Source organism: Rhea americana, unplaced genomic scaffold, assembly GCF_003343005.1.
Source record: "Rhea americana isolate MKP2758 unplaced genomic scaffold, rheAme1 scaffold_9, whole genome shotgun sequence".
Taxonomy (NCBI): domain Eukaryota; kingdom Metazoa; phylum Chordata; class Aves; order Rheiformes; family Rheidae; genus Rhea; species Rhea americana.
Window position 1 is genome coordinate 5,668,117 of NW_028187088.1, and position 16,901 is coordinate 5,685,017.

At 46.3% G+C, this 16,901-nt stretch overlaps 1 protein-coding gene across 1 annotated transcript in view; it reads right to left on the reverse strand.

Annotated features, from left to right (window-relative positions):
* Positions 1-204: 204 nt before the first annotated feature.
* The window catches only part of CECR2 (CECR2 histone acetyl-lysine reader), a 48,859-nt gene continuing 32,162 nt past the window's right edge, over positions 205-16,901 (reverse strand). The window contains exons 9-19 of the mRNA XM_085324121.1: positions 15,092-15,248; positions 10,765-10,894; positions 10,435-10,472; positions 10,238-10,329; positions 9,823-9,949; positions 7,964-8,400; positions 6,617-6,745; positions 5,611-6,430; positions 1,784-3,194; positions 754-859; positions 205-492 (exon numbers count right to left, since the gene is read on the reverse strand). Coding sequence (XP_085180247.1) covers positions 487-492; positions 754-859; positions 1,784-3,194; positions 5,611-6,430; positions 6,617-6,745; positions 7,964-8,400; positions 9,823-9,949; positions 10,238-10,329; positions 10,435-10,472; positions 10,765-10,894; positions 15,092-15,248 — 3,453 coding nt within the window. The 3' untranslated portion in view covers positions 205-486. The remainder of the gene's footprint in view (positions 493-753; positions 860-1,783; positions 3,195-5,610; positions 6,431-6,616; positions 6,746-7,963; positions 8,401-9,822; positions 9,950-10,237; positions 10,330-10,434; positions 10,473-10,764; positions 10,895-15,091; positions 15,249-16,901) is intronic.

Below are 16,901 nucleotides of genomic sequence, written 5' to 3' on the forward strand. Positions count from 1 at the left end.
CTCCCCCATTATGTACAATACATTCACCAACAACAGAAATTTATTTAAAAAGGCAACAGGTTAAATTCTGTAAACTGGATCCAGCTCCAAAACACACACGTTAATACTACAAGTAAAATTCCATCATCATCCTCTTCCACCCTGAAAAATATACCTGAGTTTAGCAGTCAATGAAAGTTTCAGTCCCCACCCCCGCCCTCCCCACCCAAAAAATCCCTCAAACCCTGAATGAGACGCAGTCTCCAGGCATGGAAAGCCACCAGATTGGGATGCTTCCCCCACGGTGGTGAGCCAGCCGCTCGRCTGGCTGGGGGCCGGCACCGCTCTGGGTTTCTGACGCAAAAGCCGTTGTGGCACCATGTTCCACGGCCCCAGGAAGCTCCGTGCTGCTTGGGTGAGGGGAGGGTGGGAGGAAGGCCTGCCCCTCCTCCCCCCTGTCCWAATCACATGTGGCTTTCATCTTCTTGAGGGTCTTCCTTCCTTGGACTAGCTCTGGAAGAGAAAAAACAACAGGCAGTTTTACAAAGAAATAGCCTCATGATTTCACACAACTACACAGCAGTATGTGTCAGCTCAAGCTATGCTTTACAGTCAGCTGTGACAACAGAGACATCCACAATTCCTCTGCGTAACAGCGAGTTCACTTCCCAGCTTTCTCTAGTGCTTCCCACTCCTAGCAAATAGGTCATTCCTTTAAACGACGGGGAGAGAAAAAGTTGTCATCTGAACCCTGTTCTCTTTGGTAGCTCTTACTTGATCCAGAGGCAACGCTGACGGTTTTTGTGGCGTCAACTCCTCCCGGGACATGGTTGCCGTAGGCATCTTCGGGAAGGGAACTTGAGCCTGATGCATTTGCATTCTGGAGCCAGGTTGAATGGAGAGAGAATTTTAGCACATGAACATCAAGAATAAATCCCACCTACTTGGCTGAATGCAGATCTTTTACATAAACGCACATATATCACGTGCACACTTTTCTTTTTGGCTTTCCCCCAAAACACAGACTTTAAATCCATCCCCATCTCCTGTAACAGATGACTTAGAAGTAAGCCAAGTCTCCTGCATACTGGAAGAARGGAATTCCTTTATTTCCTTTTTCTCCACACCTGCCTTGCAAGGTAACAGTTTATTGTTCAGTCATGTGGGAGCGATGACAAAACAGTAACAGTGGCAGCATATTTATATMATCTGAGCATGGAATTTTTGGAATAGTAGAATTTTCCACTTGGGAATAAAACATGATATGCAAAATCTTAGTGAGAATTAATTTGCTTTGAGGGAAATTTGAAACAGAGGAAGAATGAAGGAAGAGGAGGGGAAAAAGGAGGCGACATTAAAGTTATTGGAGTTGATAACAGGAGGCTAACTTCCACTTGAGTTAGCTACTCTGCTCCATTTTGAAAAAGATGCAACAAAATTCTTGCAAAACAGTAAGTGCCCATTTGCTTAGGAGATGTGCAACACTGGACAACTGGACAACGCATTAGGGAAATACTGTCAGATAAAACAAAAACTGTGGCACAGGGATGGTCAGGGCAGGCTAACAGGTCTTCACAATTGCTAATGTTGCTTGTTAAAAAGCTGCAACAAGACTCTCTTCAGCTTGTAGAAAGGTCTAAGAGAGTCCTTTTACTCCAAGGGCCCATGAGTAATCTGTTAGCCTTTCAAAAGCACCTGTCAGTTCCTCCAMTTTCAAGTCAGAGCCTTTCAAGGATATCCAATACTTCTTGTCACCCTGGTGTCACCCCCTCCCACCTCACCTTCTTGCCAAAAACAGTCTTACCCTGACGATCTATACAAGTCCTGAGGTGGCCCCCCCATGCCACCTCCACTGCCTCTCTGCTCCATCAGCAAGGCCTGAAAATGGCCTATGTTCTCTTCTCGGCAGCGGTACAGGGGTCCCTCCTGAGAGAGGCCATTGGCCTGGCCAGGGGCTGGGTGATGAGACAGGTGAGCATTCACAGGTGATCCATATGTCCGGGGCTGGTAATGACTGGTGGGATGCCGGGATGCATAAGGAGAGCCAGTCTGTAGCATTACCCCATGGGGAGGGAAACTCGAAGGCCCAAATCCCATGCCCGAACCCAGGTGTGCTGGGGGAGCTCCGTAGAGGAACTCTCCTGCTGCCACTGAGCTTTGCCTCTTCGTGGCCGCATTGTGGTTGTCCAAGTCAAGGAACTCTTTGGGACTCTCTGGCCTTTCCTGGGATTCTTCAGACTTCTCATCTTCAGGCCCCAGATCCTGCCCGTCACTCGGTGAAACCTCTTTGGCACTCGCTATGTCCATGCGGTTTGGAGAAGCCAGGGCAGCGCTCAGTGACTCACAGCCCTGCAAGCTGCTCATGTTCCCCCGATCAGAGAAAGGGGGTCTAGCCAGAGGTGGGTGGGTGGGTGGATGCCCACTGGGACTGGCCTGGGGATGGAGAGGCCTCTGCCAGTCTGAGTAGCCTTGCGGACAGGTGTAGTATGGTGGTCGCTGGTAATGGTGATAGGAAGGCTGTGGCTGGGGCTGGTAGGGGTACGGCATGCCCTGGTGGGGGCGGTATCGGGGGAAGACGCCAGGATGGGTGTTGCTTGGTTGGAAGCCCCGCGATGGAAAATGCTGTGCATGAGACACTGGCGGYGGCTTCCCACCCATCACGGGGCTAAATCCTTGCAAGCCTGGATTGATGTGGTAACGTGCAGCCGAATTTGGGTATTCTAAACCAGGCATGTAGAGAGGGTGAAACTGGTTTGGGGCGGCCCCCATGGAGCCTGCATCCATGCCAGGGAGACCAGTGCTCTGCCCCATACAAGGCACGCCTGTGTCAGGCAAAGCCTTCCCCCCGCCGCAGAGGGGCTTCTCCAGCAGGTTGGCAGCCAGCCCCTTGCCCTCCGTGCTGCCTGAGGGCCCTTCGCCCACAGTCCCGTTCTCGCTCATTGGCCCTCCTCTCTCAGAGGTGGGCACGAGGTCCCTCACGCAGCCCTGGGTGCCTGGGCTGGTATAGGTGTTCTCCACTGCCCACGCACTCTTGCTTTGGGCTGCCTTCAGGTCGTTTTTCGCTCCTGAGCCGTCTCCTTCCCCATCTGGGGGCAAGGTGCGCCGAGTGCACTCCATGGGCAGTGGGGCTTTGGGATGAGGTAGGAGTTTGGTGTAGGCCCCGTCAGGAATGCCGATGCACTGAGCCTTCTCGTCCATGCCGGTGGGTGGCTCTGCTGGAAAGAGAGAGGGAAAAAGTTGCTGTTGGGTCTAAATTTGGAAATCAGCCCTCCTTGCCTAATATATATGTGCTTATTCATGCTCACCTAAAGCAAATTTGCCGAAGAAAAAAATCCTGTCAATTTAACAAGATATACCAAAATAACCTCACAATATCTACTTTTGATAGGAAGGATAGCAGCCTCTGTCATTCTGGGTCTCTTAATATTCTCTTTGCTGCTGAACCCAGCAAAAATGTGCTGGGCAGCACTGTCTGACAAATCCCTAACATTTGGATGGAGAAAGCACTCCACTTTGTTAACTGTGTAGAAATGGAAAAGAAAGAGTGACTTTCTAAAATCATGAAGGTATTTTCACTAAAGACCAGGTAAGTACTACAAAGTCTCTGATAACCCATCCACTATTCAAACTTCTCTATGGGACTGTCAGGGCATGGCACTACACAACTGCTGCACAGATTCTGCAGGGTTACGGCCTTCCTGCCACTTCTGACATAAGATCTTTCTTTTGGAGYTTTTTAAGGTTTTGAACTGTGTTTTTGCAAAGTCAGGCAACCTTTAGTAGCTTGTTCTTTTAAAACAACTCTTAAAATTGCTCACAAGGTTGCAGCTCTCTTGGAAGGATGGCACACGTGGACTGAATCCATAGAATTGCCTTAAGATACAGACCCAGAATCATTTGCAAACCTCTAGTAAATCACGCCTCCACCAGATCAACTTTGCACATGTGGGTTTGGTCTGAAACACAGGTGTGTACCGATTGCCTAACGGAGAGGCAGAGTTGGGAGCGACCACAGGATCCATGTAAGAGCGAGCTAAGAAGCAGAGGTAACGACAGCTTGACTTCAGACTGTGTTGCCCCTTCGGGTCCACTAACCCCATTTACCCACAGCTTGGGCAAAAGCACTACCACGTACCAAGATACTGCAAACCAATTCCTGCCGTATTTCAACCAATCATGATTTGGAGATGTAGCTATTCTGCCTGGTAATTGCTCAAAGTCCTCCCTTAGGCTCTGTTCTGCATCTAGCACAGCCAAATGATAATGAATTTTAAGCAATGCCACCCAAGGAAAGAGCTGCCTTTCAGTGCAAGACACACAAGGGATTGATAAAAGATAAAGGTTTTTGATTTCCCGTTTACCAGCTAGAATGAATGACCCCCGCCCCCCYTTTTTTGGATCTCTAGGGTTTTTTTGATCTCTACTTTACCAAATAAAATGAATGAAATTCATCTAGAAAGAAACTTGTGGTGGCACATATGACACACTGCCATCTCATCTAAACTGACATGGCTGTTCAGTGGTTTTCTGGCACTCCTCTTTCATGACTTTGAGATGTTAAGCTCATGAGGCACATATGCATTTCAGAGGAGAAGCCATACTGACATATACCAAAAGAACTGTATTTAAACCATTTTTTAAACATCTTCTTTCCTACCTAACTCTTTCCAGATTCAATTTTTATATTAATTCCAACTGAGCACAAGCAGCATTACAGACTATGTTTTGCATTTGCCCCAAGTGGCACACTGATAACTGCCAGGTATAACTGGGATAGAAGAGACCTTTGGCAGGCTAGTGCTGGTGCCCTGGCAGCCAAACAAAAAAGTCTTAGAAAAATCCTAAGTAATAGCTGAAGCAGAAAATATATTCCAATAAATAAATAAATAAATAAACAAACAAAACACAATATGCCTAAGAACTATGTCTCCACAATTATTTATTCAAGAGTTTAACTCTTTTCTAGAATAAAACTTGTTTTCTTGCTGAGTATTACCCAGTGTTTAAAATGGACTCAGGGTAAGTCTGAAAATCAGGGTATATATTTCATTTCTCTAGCAGTGCAAGTCCAAATAAAGCCATATTGTTTGCAGAGAAAGCTTTCGTGCATCTGCAACACCACTAAGTTTTGGACCCTAAGAATTTGGAGGCCAAGAGCAGGAATGTTTTCCCCAACAAGGCTGGTCTGGAGGTGCTCCCTCCTTCTCCTTAGCAGCACACAACACATCCTGGGTGCAGCTCCCAGCCCTACGGTGCAGCATCTCATGCCCCAATATGCATGTTTGGCTGTTTGTGAGGTGCTGCTGTATGCACAACAAACATGTGCAGAATAATACAAGGGTTCAGGAAGTAGCATCTGCTGTTTGGATGCTGGACAAATCCCAGCAGCACCAAGGACAAGAGGGGAAGCCTCTCAATGGCTTTCAGCCAATGCCTCTCTCCAAAAGAGGTAATCAGTGGGCAGAGGGTCCATCAGAGTACAGGAAAACACAGTGCCGTGTAGCAGGGCAAGTAGCAGATGTGTGGGAGCAAGCAACGGTGAGGTGGGTAAAACACATAGGCAGGGAAAGTACAAAGTTACAGGCAGGTGCTGCCTGCCCTGGCAGATAAGCTCAACATGAGAGGAGTTACCTTGGTTGTTCTCCGGCTCCATGGTCTGACTGCTCTGCTCCTGCGAGTTCCCATTCCCCATGATCGGTTTTGGGGGCTGCATGCTGGTGGACGCCACGTGAGCCAGCTGCGGAAAGGGGCCAGGGAGGTGTGGAGGGGGTGGCTGGCGAGGGTGGTAAGGCACACCTGGTGGGCACACACGGGATGACAACTGCTGCATAGCAATCATCTCCGGACTGTCCATCATGGAGTCCCCACCCTGGCACCCTCTTTGAACCTGAGGTGGCCCCCCAAACAGAGAGGCTGGTGGCTGTGTCATTCGCTGGCTGGCAGCTTTCCCAGGTGGTCTGATATATCCTGAGGGAGGAACCCCATGAGGTAGGAAATTCGATTGCTCAGTCCACTGGCTGGGAGGCAGAGGTGGCCTTATGGCCCGTGGGTCCATCATGTGACTCAGGGCACGAGGCTGGAGAGAGGGCCCTGGTCCCAGAGGGGGTTTCTCCTCAGGCCCGAGGGTGCCCTGGCCAGCAGCACCATGGCTGCCATTCCACAGTGCCGGGTGCGCACGGTTCAGGTACTTGTAGGGTCTGTACATGTGGCCTGGGGGGACCTCCGAGCTCTCCAGCGGCCGCATGGGAGGCCCATTGTGCCTCGGAGGAAGAAATCCTTGCTGGTACTGCGCTGGCGGGTACACGGCTTCGGGAGGGGGACCGCTCATCCGCCCGAGCTGCAGGGCTCCGGGCCGGGGGCCAAGGCCAGCGACGTGCGTCGGTCCGGCACACACCTGCTTCTCGGAGGTAGCCAACCTATGCCCTCGGTGTTCATTCAGTCCCACGGCCGGCTAGGCGGAAGGGAGGGAGACAGAGAGAGAGAGAGAGAAGGGGTGGTTTTAATGAGCTGTCACACTGCAAGAGTCACAGGAAGAAACAGGGAAGGACTGATAAGTGCCAGCTGCTCATTCCCAGAAGTGATGCCACYAGCACGGCCTCTTATGAAAACAGACCACAGCATTTCTGAAAGCTTTTACCTGCATGGCAAAGTGCTGGTGCTGCTGAACTGGATCTCCAGGATGGGGTTCTGGGACTCGTGGTGAGCCATACAATTTAGTTGGATCTGATCCACGTAGAGGGCCAAATGATCCTGGCACGGCTGGTCTCTGGGGGTGGTGTGAGGAGGAGAAACAAAATCATTTGTGAGATGCAGCAAAGCAACAGAGCGGCTACACATAAGACACYAGGACTGAAGCAAATAGGCTTTTTGGAGATACCATGATAAACCTGGGGGCTTTCCTATGAGATGGCACAGCTCCCTACCAGTCACCCTCATTCTCCTCCCAGCCACATCTCCCTGTGCTCACCTCTTGCCTAAGTAGTTGGAAACAAGCAAGAAGATAGGAGAGGGCAGTGGTTAGCTCCAAGGAGAGGAGCAGATCTCAAGAATATGGGTTCATCAGAAGTGAGTAGAGTGAGGGGGAACATGCTGTATTTCTTTCAAAATACTTGTTGGCTCGACCTCTCCTGCTGGCTCCCACTATTTGCATCACAAGAGTCGCTCTAATAATTTTGTTTGACTTCCACCTAAAAAAAGTGAGTAGCATGGATCTCTGAGGAGCAGCTGATACAGCATGCCACACGTCATTGACACCAGACGTCACTGGTTAAATGGAAGAGACAGTAAAGGATGGGTGAGGAACAGTCCATAGGGCAGGCAGAACAGCTGGCACTCAGAGAAGAAATGTCAGGCTAAACAGAGGTCACTACAGCAGTCCAGGGTGGCTTTGTGTTTAGTTTTGTTTACTGCTTTTATAAATACTCAAAGCACGAAGTGCAGTAGCACACAGATGGCACAAAGTTACCAGGCAGCAGTAAACAATTGAGACAAAAGATGAGTGGCTTGTTCAGCATCATAAAATTGAGGTTAAAAGAGGGAATGTGACTGCTTTACAGGCATAAGCGGGTAACTCACCAAGGAGAGAAAAGAGGTGGGGGACAGTGTAGGCCCAGGCATGCATCAGTGCATGCTAGCCACACAAAAAGTTAATAGACTGTTCCTAACTAGTGAAGCATCAATCTAGAACAGCCTCCCACTACAGAAGTAGCTTATTTTTTAGCCCCAGTTACTCTTTAAGATGGAGCGTATTCTTTCCAATCCTCTTTTTCCCCAGAAAGCTGCTTGGAGACCTGGGAAGACCGAGCTGAATCAGTTTAAAACTAAGGGCTGAAAAGCTTAAGTTCTAAAAAACATAGTTTTGGCTCTTAGTCTCYGGGGAAAGACTCTTGCCACACATCGGGGAAATCTACAGGAGACAATTTTGTTCTCTTTTACCTCCCTCCACGTGTCTGATTGGTGCAAAACAGCAGAAACTACTCCTTACCATCTGGCCGGGATGTGGCACAGGGCTGGGCATGCCGCCATACTGCAGTGGGCGAGGAAAACCTCGCCCATTGGAAGGGCCCACTTCCCGAGGAGGCTGCATTAGGTTGCCACTTGGATCCTCTGCAGAGGAGGAGGAGAAGGAAGAGGAGGAGGAGGAAGAGGACGAGGAAGCAGTAGCCCTGGAAGTAGCTCGATATGGTGGGGGTTTCCCTCCATTTTCCAGGCGTTGCTGCCTCTTGCCTGGTCCCTCTGGGTCTCGCGACCGAGTCCAAACGCTGCCAGTGCTGGAGCGGCCAGTCCTCCGGCTCCTCTTCTCCCGCCTCCCGTCCTCTCTGATCCAAAACTCCTCATCTGTGTCTCCATCTTCCCCAGGGAAGTGCTTCATCATCGCTCGGTGGAAACAYCTCTCCAAGTTATAGGCCATCTTGGTATATTCTGTAGTCAAAAAATCCAGCAACATCAGGGACAGAGCCTTACAGAGAGGAACAATCACACAACATCAGACTTTTCTCATTTCTRATAGTCCACATTCAAATAAAACATCTGCTCCTACAAATTCCTCTGAGGAAGACTTTTGTTTGTAACTAATCCACTTCTGTTTATGTTCTTAAACCCAATAAGCAACACAGCATCAGATCTGTTCAGTAATCCYACTAAAGGAGAGGCATACAGGCATAACAAAATAGTGTTAGTGGCATGATTTGCACAGTCAGCATTAATCTAGTATTCTAGAGTAGTGCCAAGATTTACACTATGAAAAACATCATCTCTGTTTGCAGATATGTATGACCCGCACAGTTAGCCAGCAGAGAGCTGAGAGAAGAAACATTAATTTCTAGCAATGTTATTTGACTACAGTCAAAGGCTTTTCTTGGAATGGTTCAAATCTCCACTGCATGCTACCAAAATGGAAAAATCAAAGAGTTTCTCTATGTGCAGTTTCTAAAGCACTTGCTGACCCTGACACAAAAGCTAGTACAAATATTACTCTCCCCAACATGCCATTTCCACAGGACAGTTCAGCTCAGAGAGGCTCATACTTTTCATTGAAGTGGATAGGAAGGAAAAGATATGTGAGAGGTGTTACTGACAAGGCCTTGAAACAAATGACTTCACAGTTGTTTCCACTGAACTAATCCAGAAGATCCTCAGAAAACAGAGCTCTCCCTGTGACAGTGCTGGAATGCTTTTGCTTGATGCCCACACTGGTAAGCTGGGTTGCGCTAACTACCTTCCCCTTTCAGGGTAGCGTTGCTGAGACACAGCCTGCAGTGATGACCCACCATCTGGGAATTGATTTCTTACCTAAGTAACACACAGAATTTTAATTGGCATGGCAATTAAACCAGGGTTTCCCATTAGCAGACTCATGCTGTTCATCCAATAGCCAAGGAATCTAAACCCTACATTTCCATCTAAATGGCTACATGCCTGGTGCCTTCCTCACTTTTCTTGTGGTATTCAACAAAAATTGGGGGCTAATCAGGCTCCTATGCTCCACAAAGTCTTTGTTACTCAGATATTATGAGACAAAGAAGCACAAAAGACACATGAAAACACACAACGGAATGAGCTCACAAAGAAACAGACTTCCCTCTCTTTGCCCCTTCTGCCTTCACTACCTACCACCATGGGGGTCCTTTAACATGCCAGACCCCAATTCAGCATGACAACTGTACTAAAAACCTGTCGGAAACCTCAGGTCTTATTAACTAAAGAGCTCCTACTCTCTCCTCCTCCCTCCCACAAACACCCTAAAAGAGAATAAACATAAATTAGGTACTGGTGAGTAGGGAGAGATCAGTGCTTGTTTTGAGTCAGCACTGCAAACAGATGAACTTATCTTAGCACTCTTACCGCTGCCTTCACCATTGTATTTTAGACAGTTCCTGAACATGGTCTTCATATCACCCACAAATTCCTCCTTGGTGCAGTACTGACCTCCATTCAACTTCTTCTCCATGCTGGAGATGTCCATGGGTGCCTGAAACACAGTAAAAGCTCTTTTCAGTTACAGCAAGAGCAAAGGGGCTCACAAAGTTGCATATATTACTAGCTTYCTCACAGAGACGGATGGTGAGCAGGGGCTCACCATGAGATACAGCCTCTCGCATTGCATTTCCTACACTTGCAAGGTCAGGAYGAACTACTGGAGTCAGGCAGTTTGACTATGAGGGGTAACACAGCCCACATAATGTCAAAATGCTACCCAAACAGCTGCATCCCAGTCAACAAAAACCATCAGCCAAGCTAGCTGGACCGCTTCCCCTACCTTAATGATCTGGTAGTAGTTTGGAGCATACGATTCATCAACAGGCTCCAAGAAAGGCCAGGAGTCCTTGTGAGCCTTTACCACATCTAGAACTGACAGTAACAAAAGAAAGGTGAACTGTTACACACTAATGCCCAAGGGATTATTTTACTTTGAAAGACTCATACAAAGCAGAAAGCTGAGGTAGGAAAACTAACCTTTGTACATGGCTGTGAACTCATCATCCAGTTCAAAGCTGTAATGAGAAGTGCAAACAGTGAATATGCAGACTTAGGACTTAAAAGATAGGTCCCTCTTACTTCATCTTTCCTTCCACCACACACAGAGTGCAAATGATGTTAACAAACATGCCTTACCACGAACACTCCTCTAGTGTGGACCAAACCCTGATGTTTCTCAGCCTGCTCCTCAGTGCTTTCCAACCTCTCTTCTACCTCGTTCACGTGAATGACCATACTCCTCTCTGCCCCTACCCACTACACAGACTTCAGCATACAGGCATGCTGCATATTCAGCTGCATACTCACAGGTCCTTGGTCCTTCGCTCCTCCCTAGTAGGGGAACTGGGATCCAAGTGGGAAAGTTCTGGGGGAAGCTCTTTCCCTTGCGCCAGCAGCCAGGCCCGCTCTTCACGAAGTTTCCTCCTCCTAGCCCGTTCTACAGTGGGAGGGGAGACAAGTGAGAAAGCAGTTCGACATTCCTTGTCAGCAATATCTTGCAGGGAAAACTAAGGTTGCTCCTATAACTCTCAAGAACTCCAGTGAAATGCTCTCATTCTTCCAACAAAAGTAGCAAGAGCAAAGAAACAGGAGCTTAGAATACAGTGCACAATAAATATGCCTCTTCACTTTCCCTTTACCTTATCACCACCAATTTTGGAGCATTACTGTGATAGAGCTGCTCCTAGTCAGCTTCCGGACAAATTCCTGCCCATGGTATGGTACAAAGACAGACATTCAAGGTACAGCTCAGCACTATGGAAACAGCTGGCTTGTTAAGTTACCACCCTTCAGCTGCTTGCCTCTACTTCTGTGCAGTTACAAGGACATAAGCACTCTTCAGCCAGGTGAACTTAAGGCAGCTGGTTTTGCAATGAAGTGGATGGAAAGCAGTGTGGAGGGAAGGGTGAAGTACTTCTACCACATTGGTGACAATGAGTAACTGCAGCCATCAGTATCTGCTGTCACTACTGCTAGCTTTGGAAAGATTGTTCAGGTAGGCCTCCACGGCCAGCAGCCAGAGGGAGCAACTAACCACCCAAGGGGGCCACTGGGACAGTTCCGGTTTAAGAGGCGAGAGGAAGAAGCAATGCTAGTAATATAACCTGTAGTTTGCAACCAGACAGCTGGCTAACAGATTGCTTCATAATAGAAAGTTTATGGTGTCTTATGAACCTCATTTCCTTTTTTTTATAGGAAATCTGAATTCATCTGAATTGCTAAACACCTGCAATTGTACCAACTTTCTGTTCAAGTAGAATTCTGCGAAACTACAGCCCAACAGGAGAAATGTCGTAAGAGTTACACCCCAGAAAACAGATCCCATCAGGGGAACACCCAGAACGAAAGAAAGATGGGGCAGACTCAGCTGTAACCCTCTAACAGAGGCTACATCTCAGAAAAATGCCAAAGATTCAAGAGGCACCAGTACTGGTGGAAGATTATTAACATGCTCTCTTACCCTGCCAGTCAAAAGCAAGTGGGGTGGGGGTTGGGTGGAGAAGGGCAAGAAATGAGGGAATGGACATTTCCAAAATGTCCCAACCTGCATGCATTTATAGTCTTTACTCATACAGGAGAGTCACAGCTCACATAAGCTTTCTGCTTCTAAAGGCTTCCAATCTTTTTCTGTAGACACTGAAAAAAATGCAGACACTCCTTCCTTGCAGAGAAGTTGATGGCCACACCTTGTGCCCAGCCACAAARGGAATGGATTTTTATTCTGAGAAGGAGACAGCGATGTTGCAATAATACACTGACGTGGCACCACTACAAATCATAGTTTGACTCCACAAATAATTCCTTCCTTCTAAAGCATGCTCTGACAAGATGATGGATATTATTTAGGAATAGCTACAGGGTGAGTATTTCCAGAGTGGTCCATGGCCAGACATGTTAAAGACTTGGTAGAAGAAAGTCTAAATTTCCCTTTATAGCACTCTGGGTAGCACTGAAGCTGGGAGGAGAGGACTTGCATCTAAGCTGGCTCACAGCATCTGTCAGCATCTACTGTAACATTTAACAATGAGAAGTATGACAYAAAACTACAGTTAGCGGAGATTATTAAAGTCAGTCCAAGCACAATTCAATATTGCATACTTCTTTGGTAGAATTAACATCATTTAGATGACACTTTTATAGATGGCTATGTGAGAACCTGAGAAAAATATGCAACAATGATTTGGGTGGCAARAGGCAAATCTCACGATAACAGCAACCAAATAGAATGAAGGTAGATTTTAGAAAGCCTTCAATGCCTGCTGAGGATCCGACCAGGTAAAGTGACAGGAACTGGGAAGTGCTACCATGTTACCAGGCTGAAGGACAGTTAGGGTTAATGGCAGGTCCCTCTACCACTGCCAGTAATTAAAATATCMTGTTAATATCATATTTGACAGTGCTCACTGTCATGTTGGCCTAGGCGTAGCCCTACCCACCAGGCTTTCAAAAACTAACCAATGCCCTAGAAAGTACACAAACTGCTAGAAAGTCGTATGCGTGAGAAGTGATGTTACAGCAGCATCTGGGAAGAGAGCTGGAAAACTCTAACCTGCTGTTCTGGTAGAAATCTAGAAAGCTGCTTTAACTCATAAATTCAGGAAAGTACAGATGGGCCCAGCAGGAGGCTCACTACCTGGGGTGTGCATTGGAGTGGGGGGAAGTGAAATCCCAGAGTGAAAAGAGGAACATGATCTAAAAACAGACATACAGTCCAAAACTAAGMAGCAGGTGAAGCGCCGATGAAGTCTTATCACAAGCAAATATTTCATGCTGTGTTTCACATCTCCCCTCTACAGAATACCTTATAAAATTAATGTTAAATCCAACACAGATCACAAAGTACAAGAAAATCTTTGTTACCCCTAAAACCTCTGTTGGTGGATGTCCAGTATTAACAAATCTAACAAACAACTCTTTTTCAAATCACTCTCTGCCCACCATGAGAACTGTCAAAGTAAATGCTAATGGAGGATATACTTGACAATAAGGCATGATGGTTAAGAAGCCAAAGTTTTACCTCAATAATTGCCATTTCTAGGGATAAAAAAATACTGCAGTGATCTATTTGAAAAGTTTATTTAAATGGTTGATTTTAAACAGCTTTTGCACCAGGTTAAAAGCAGATTTCTCTTGACTTAGTCTAAATCGACTGGAGACAAGGCTAGTTTAAACTGAAATAAACCGTTCAAACCAAAATAAAAGCATCTCTGCCAAGATAAGCACYAATGTATACTCAATTAGCTTAAAACAGAATACTCCAATTCTGAGTCAGTTTTTCTGAGTGGCTCTGCTGCACTTGCGTCAGATGATGTAGTGATTGTATTTACCAAGAAATGGACACAGCTGATACCGAAGCAAYGCCTGAACAACTCTGAATGCTAGATTTACCTTTGCAGCTCCTTTGAAACTTCAGAATTAATTTCGTCTGTACACATGGAGAACTAAAGCACAGAGAACGTGCAGTTCGCCAAGGTGAAACATATCTGTGGCAGATCTGGAAGCTGGATGGTTCCAAGTTTAAAGCACTAGATTAGCCAGGACTGGTAACCAGAAATATATGAAGGCCAAGTAAGTAATTGGGTTTTCTAAAGATTTAAAAGGTAACCAAGTAAGAAACTATTCTTAGATAACATCTGSTCTGCTATCAGACAATAACTGTATATCAAACATATCAAACTGGTAGCAGACTGTTTTGTCTTGGAAGGTTTACAGGGTTTGTACAAATTTCGTTTCTGTTTTTCGATTCTTTATCCACTTAAAGATTCACAACATTGATACTACCCCATGTTACCAGAACAGTTTTCTGAAGATGTTCAGTGTTCCCCTGGAACTGCAACAACCCATCAGTTACGGTGGCAAAAACAGCACAWAAAGGAATCCCCTGTACGGGAGGCTGACAGAGGGAAGGTGGTCAGGAACAAGCCTGCTCTGTGAYACCAGCACCCACAGATACTGGCTGAATGCCTGGTGTCTGTATGTCAATATAGCTTATTAAACACAACATGAGGGTTTCTTGCACAACAGCTTAACTTTGTGTTCAATTTAAAAACAACAACAACAACAAMAAAAGACCAAAATCTGAAGCTGTCACCTTCCTGTGCTCTGGTTAGTCTTGTCCCCTCATCCCTAGCTCTCCATCTGATGAGGGAGGTAGCAATACACTGCTCTTGCTACTTGTGTACTGTTCCCTTTCTCCCCAAAGAGAATCCTCCTTTCACTGTGTATTAGACCAAAAGGACCAAATGCTATTCAGCACGAGYAAAGCCATCTAAACCTGCACACAGGGGAATCCATGAGGACCCATGTGGGGAGACAGAGGAGGTATGGGAGCTGAGGAATAACAGGAATAGCAGGAGAAAGAAAGTTTATGGAAAGGGAGAAAACAGGTATGATTTGAGGAAGATGACACAGTTGAAGTGTAAACTAGAGAAGAGCCACCCAACACTAAGGAAGACGGACAAGGGAAAAGAAACTACACTCAGGACAGCAAGGCCAACTTATCTGAGATAAGTCCAAGAAAAGATAYTCTCGTTAGCATGTCTGGCAGGGGAAGAACACAAATGGCAGATCTTAATTTGAGATCTCAGGCTTGGCTTTAAGACTCCCACCTCTAGTTCATACTGGCTGCACATACCTTCCACTGCTTTGACCTTCTCTTCCATCTCTCTCTTTCTCTCCTCCTTTAGCAACTGTTCTTGTTCTCTTTTTTGCACTGCTATAAGGATTTGGCGCTCCTCCTCTTCCTCCCTGCGCCTTTGTTTCTCCATCGAACCGAGCACATTCGGGTTTACCTGTAACGAAAAGATGAGCAGACAACTGTAATGTGTTGGCTTATTCAAGCCTGAGCAGAGGCAGGGTTATTTGGAAGAAGAATTAAAACATAGTTACAATGAATGGCTGAAAAAAGAAAAGACTTGTACATCTGTTTTCTCAGATGAAAAAGCAACATGTAAAGGAAAATTATTTGTGAAACAGTGAAACACTATTGATCCAGGAACAAAAGAAGGAGAAYGGATTAGTCAGACAAACTGCCACACTGCCAGGGATGTACCATGTGGTTTTTCCTTCCAGGCAAAGGATCCTGACTGTTGACATCCTTGTACAACCCCTATGCCCTCCCAGCTAGTTGAACCCTGAGTGTTGTGAAGTGTGAGTAGAAAGGGCTACTCTGCCAAATCTGGTTTTGCTATAAAACACAGAATACTTAGGATACGAAAAGAGACTGAAGAGACTGATACAGCCTTAAGTCGAAGTATCAATTCACATTGTTTTCTTTTCCTATTTAAAATAAGGCCTATCATGTTTTTGTGCTAATCTCTCCTGAACTGCCTCTCGCTCATTTGCTTGGATAGCTTTCCTGCTGGGTCCCCTGACCAATTTTCTCCTTCAAGTACGTCTGTTCCTTTATTGCACCACTTCCTTACCTCCCTACTGCCAGCAGGCTGTGTGTGTTTAGTCCTGCTCAGACCACAGACTTTCCAGACCAGGAACTGCCTGCTCCTGTTTCTCCAATAAATTGCAAGGTATATATATGGCATTGTGGAATTACCTTTATTAGCTTAATTTAATTATAAGACAAAAGAATCAGTCATTTGCCAGCCACTCCTACTTCTTTGACTTCTGCAATATCAAGGTATGTGCATCTCTTATCAGCAGGGAATATCAATCAAAAAAAAAAAAAAAACAGTATGCCTATAGTTTTCTCCACCGCCATTTTCAGGGAATAACCAGCAACCGCCACTTAGGYAGAAGGCATTTCCTGAGGATTAGCAATCAGCTGGGGTCCCTTGGCTGCTGCTTAGACCATCAACTTCCCCAGGCCCATTATTAATCCCCAGAAAAAAATCTGGCACTATGATTACTATTTCATCTTTGTTTCATTGCCTAGGAGTGGAACCTCAGGGTGTTTAGATAAATGCCCAGAAATGTTGTCTGGTTTTACTGCACATTCATTCATTCACTCTGCCTCCCCTTCTCTCCTACAGCACTGCCCAGCTATCTCCTACCACAGCTCTCCACGGACAAGGACAATCTATATTATCTCCCTGCTCCCAGCAGCAATAGTATGTTAGGAGAATTATTCTTCAACCACTAACAGGTACAGAGAAGAGCCTGAAAGAGGGCCATGGGATTATTCACAACATTAGGACCATACCCCGAATGTAAGGACAGACTGGGCTGCAAAAACACCTATTTTGCATTCATCTTTCTAGGAAAAACCCACATCATGACCCCACCACAAGGGAACTCTGCCTATGGTCTTTTCCTTTTTAAATCTTTGCCAAATATTAGTACTTCACACTTCTGCTGCTTCCCTAGGTAAACTGTTCTGTGAGTCCGCACTCCTCCAGGTCAGCCAGTTTTTCCTAACATTCAGTCTAAAGTTAATTTTCTTCATTTTCTTCCCTTCATTCCATTCAATTATTCCTAGTTACACGCTTCTG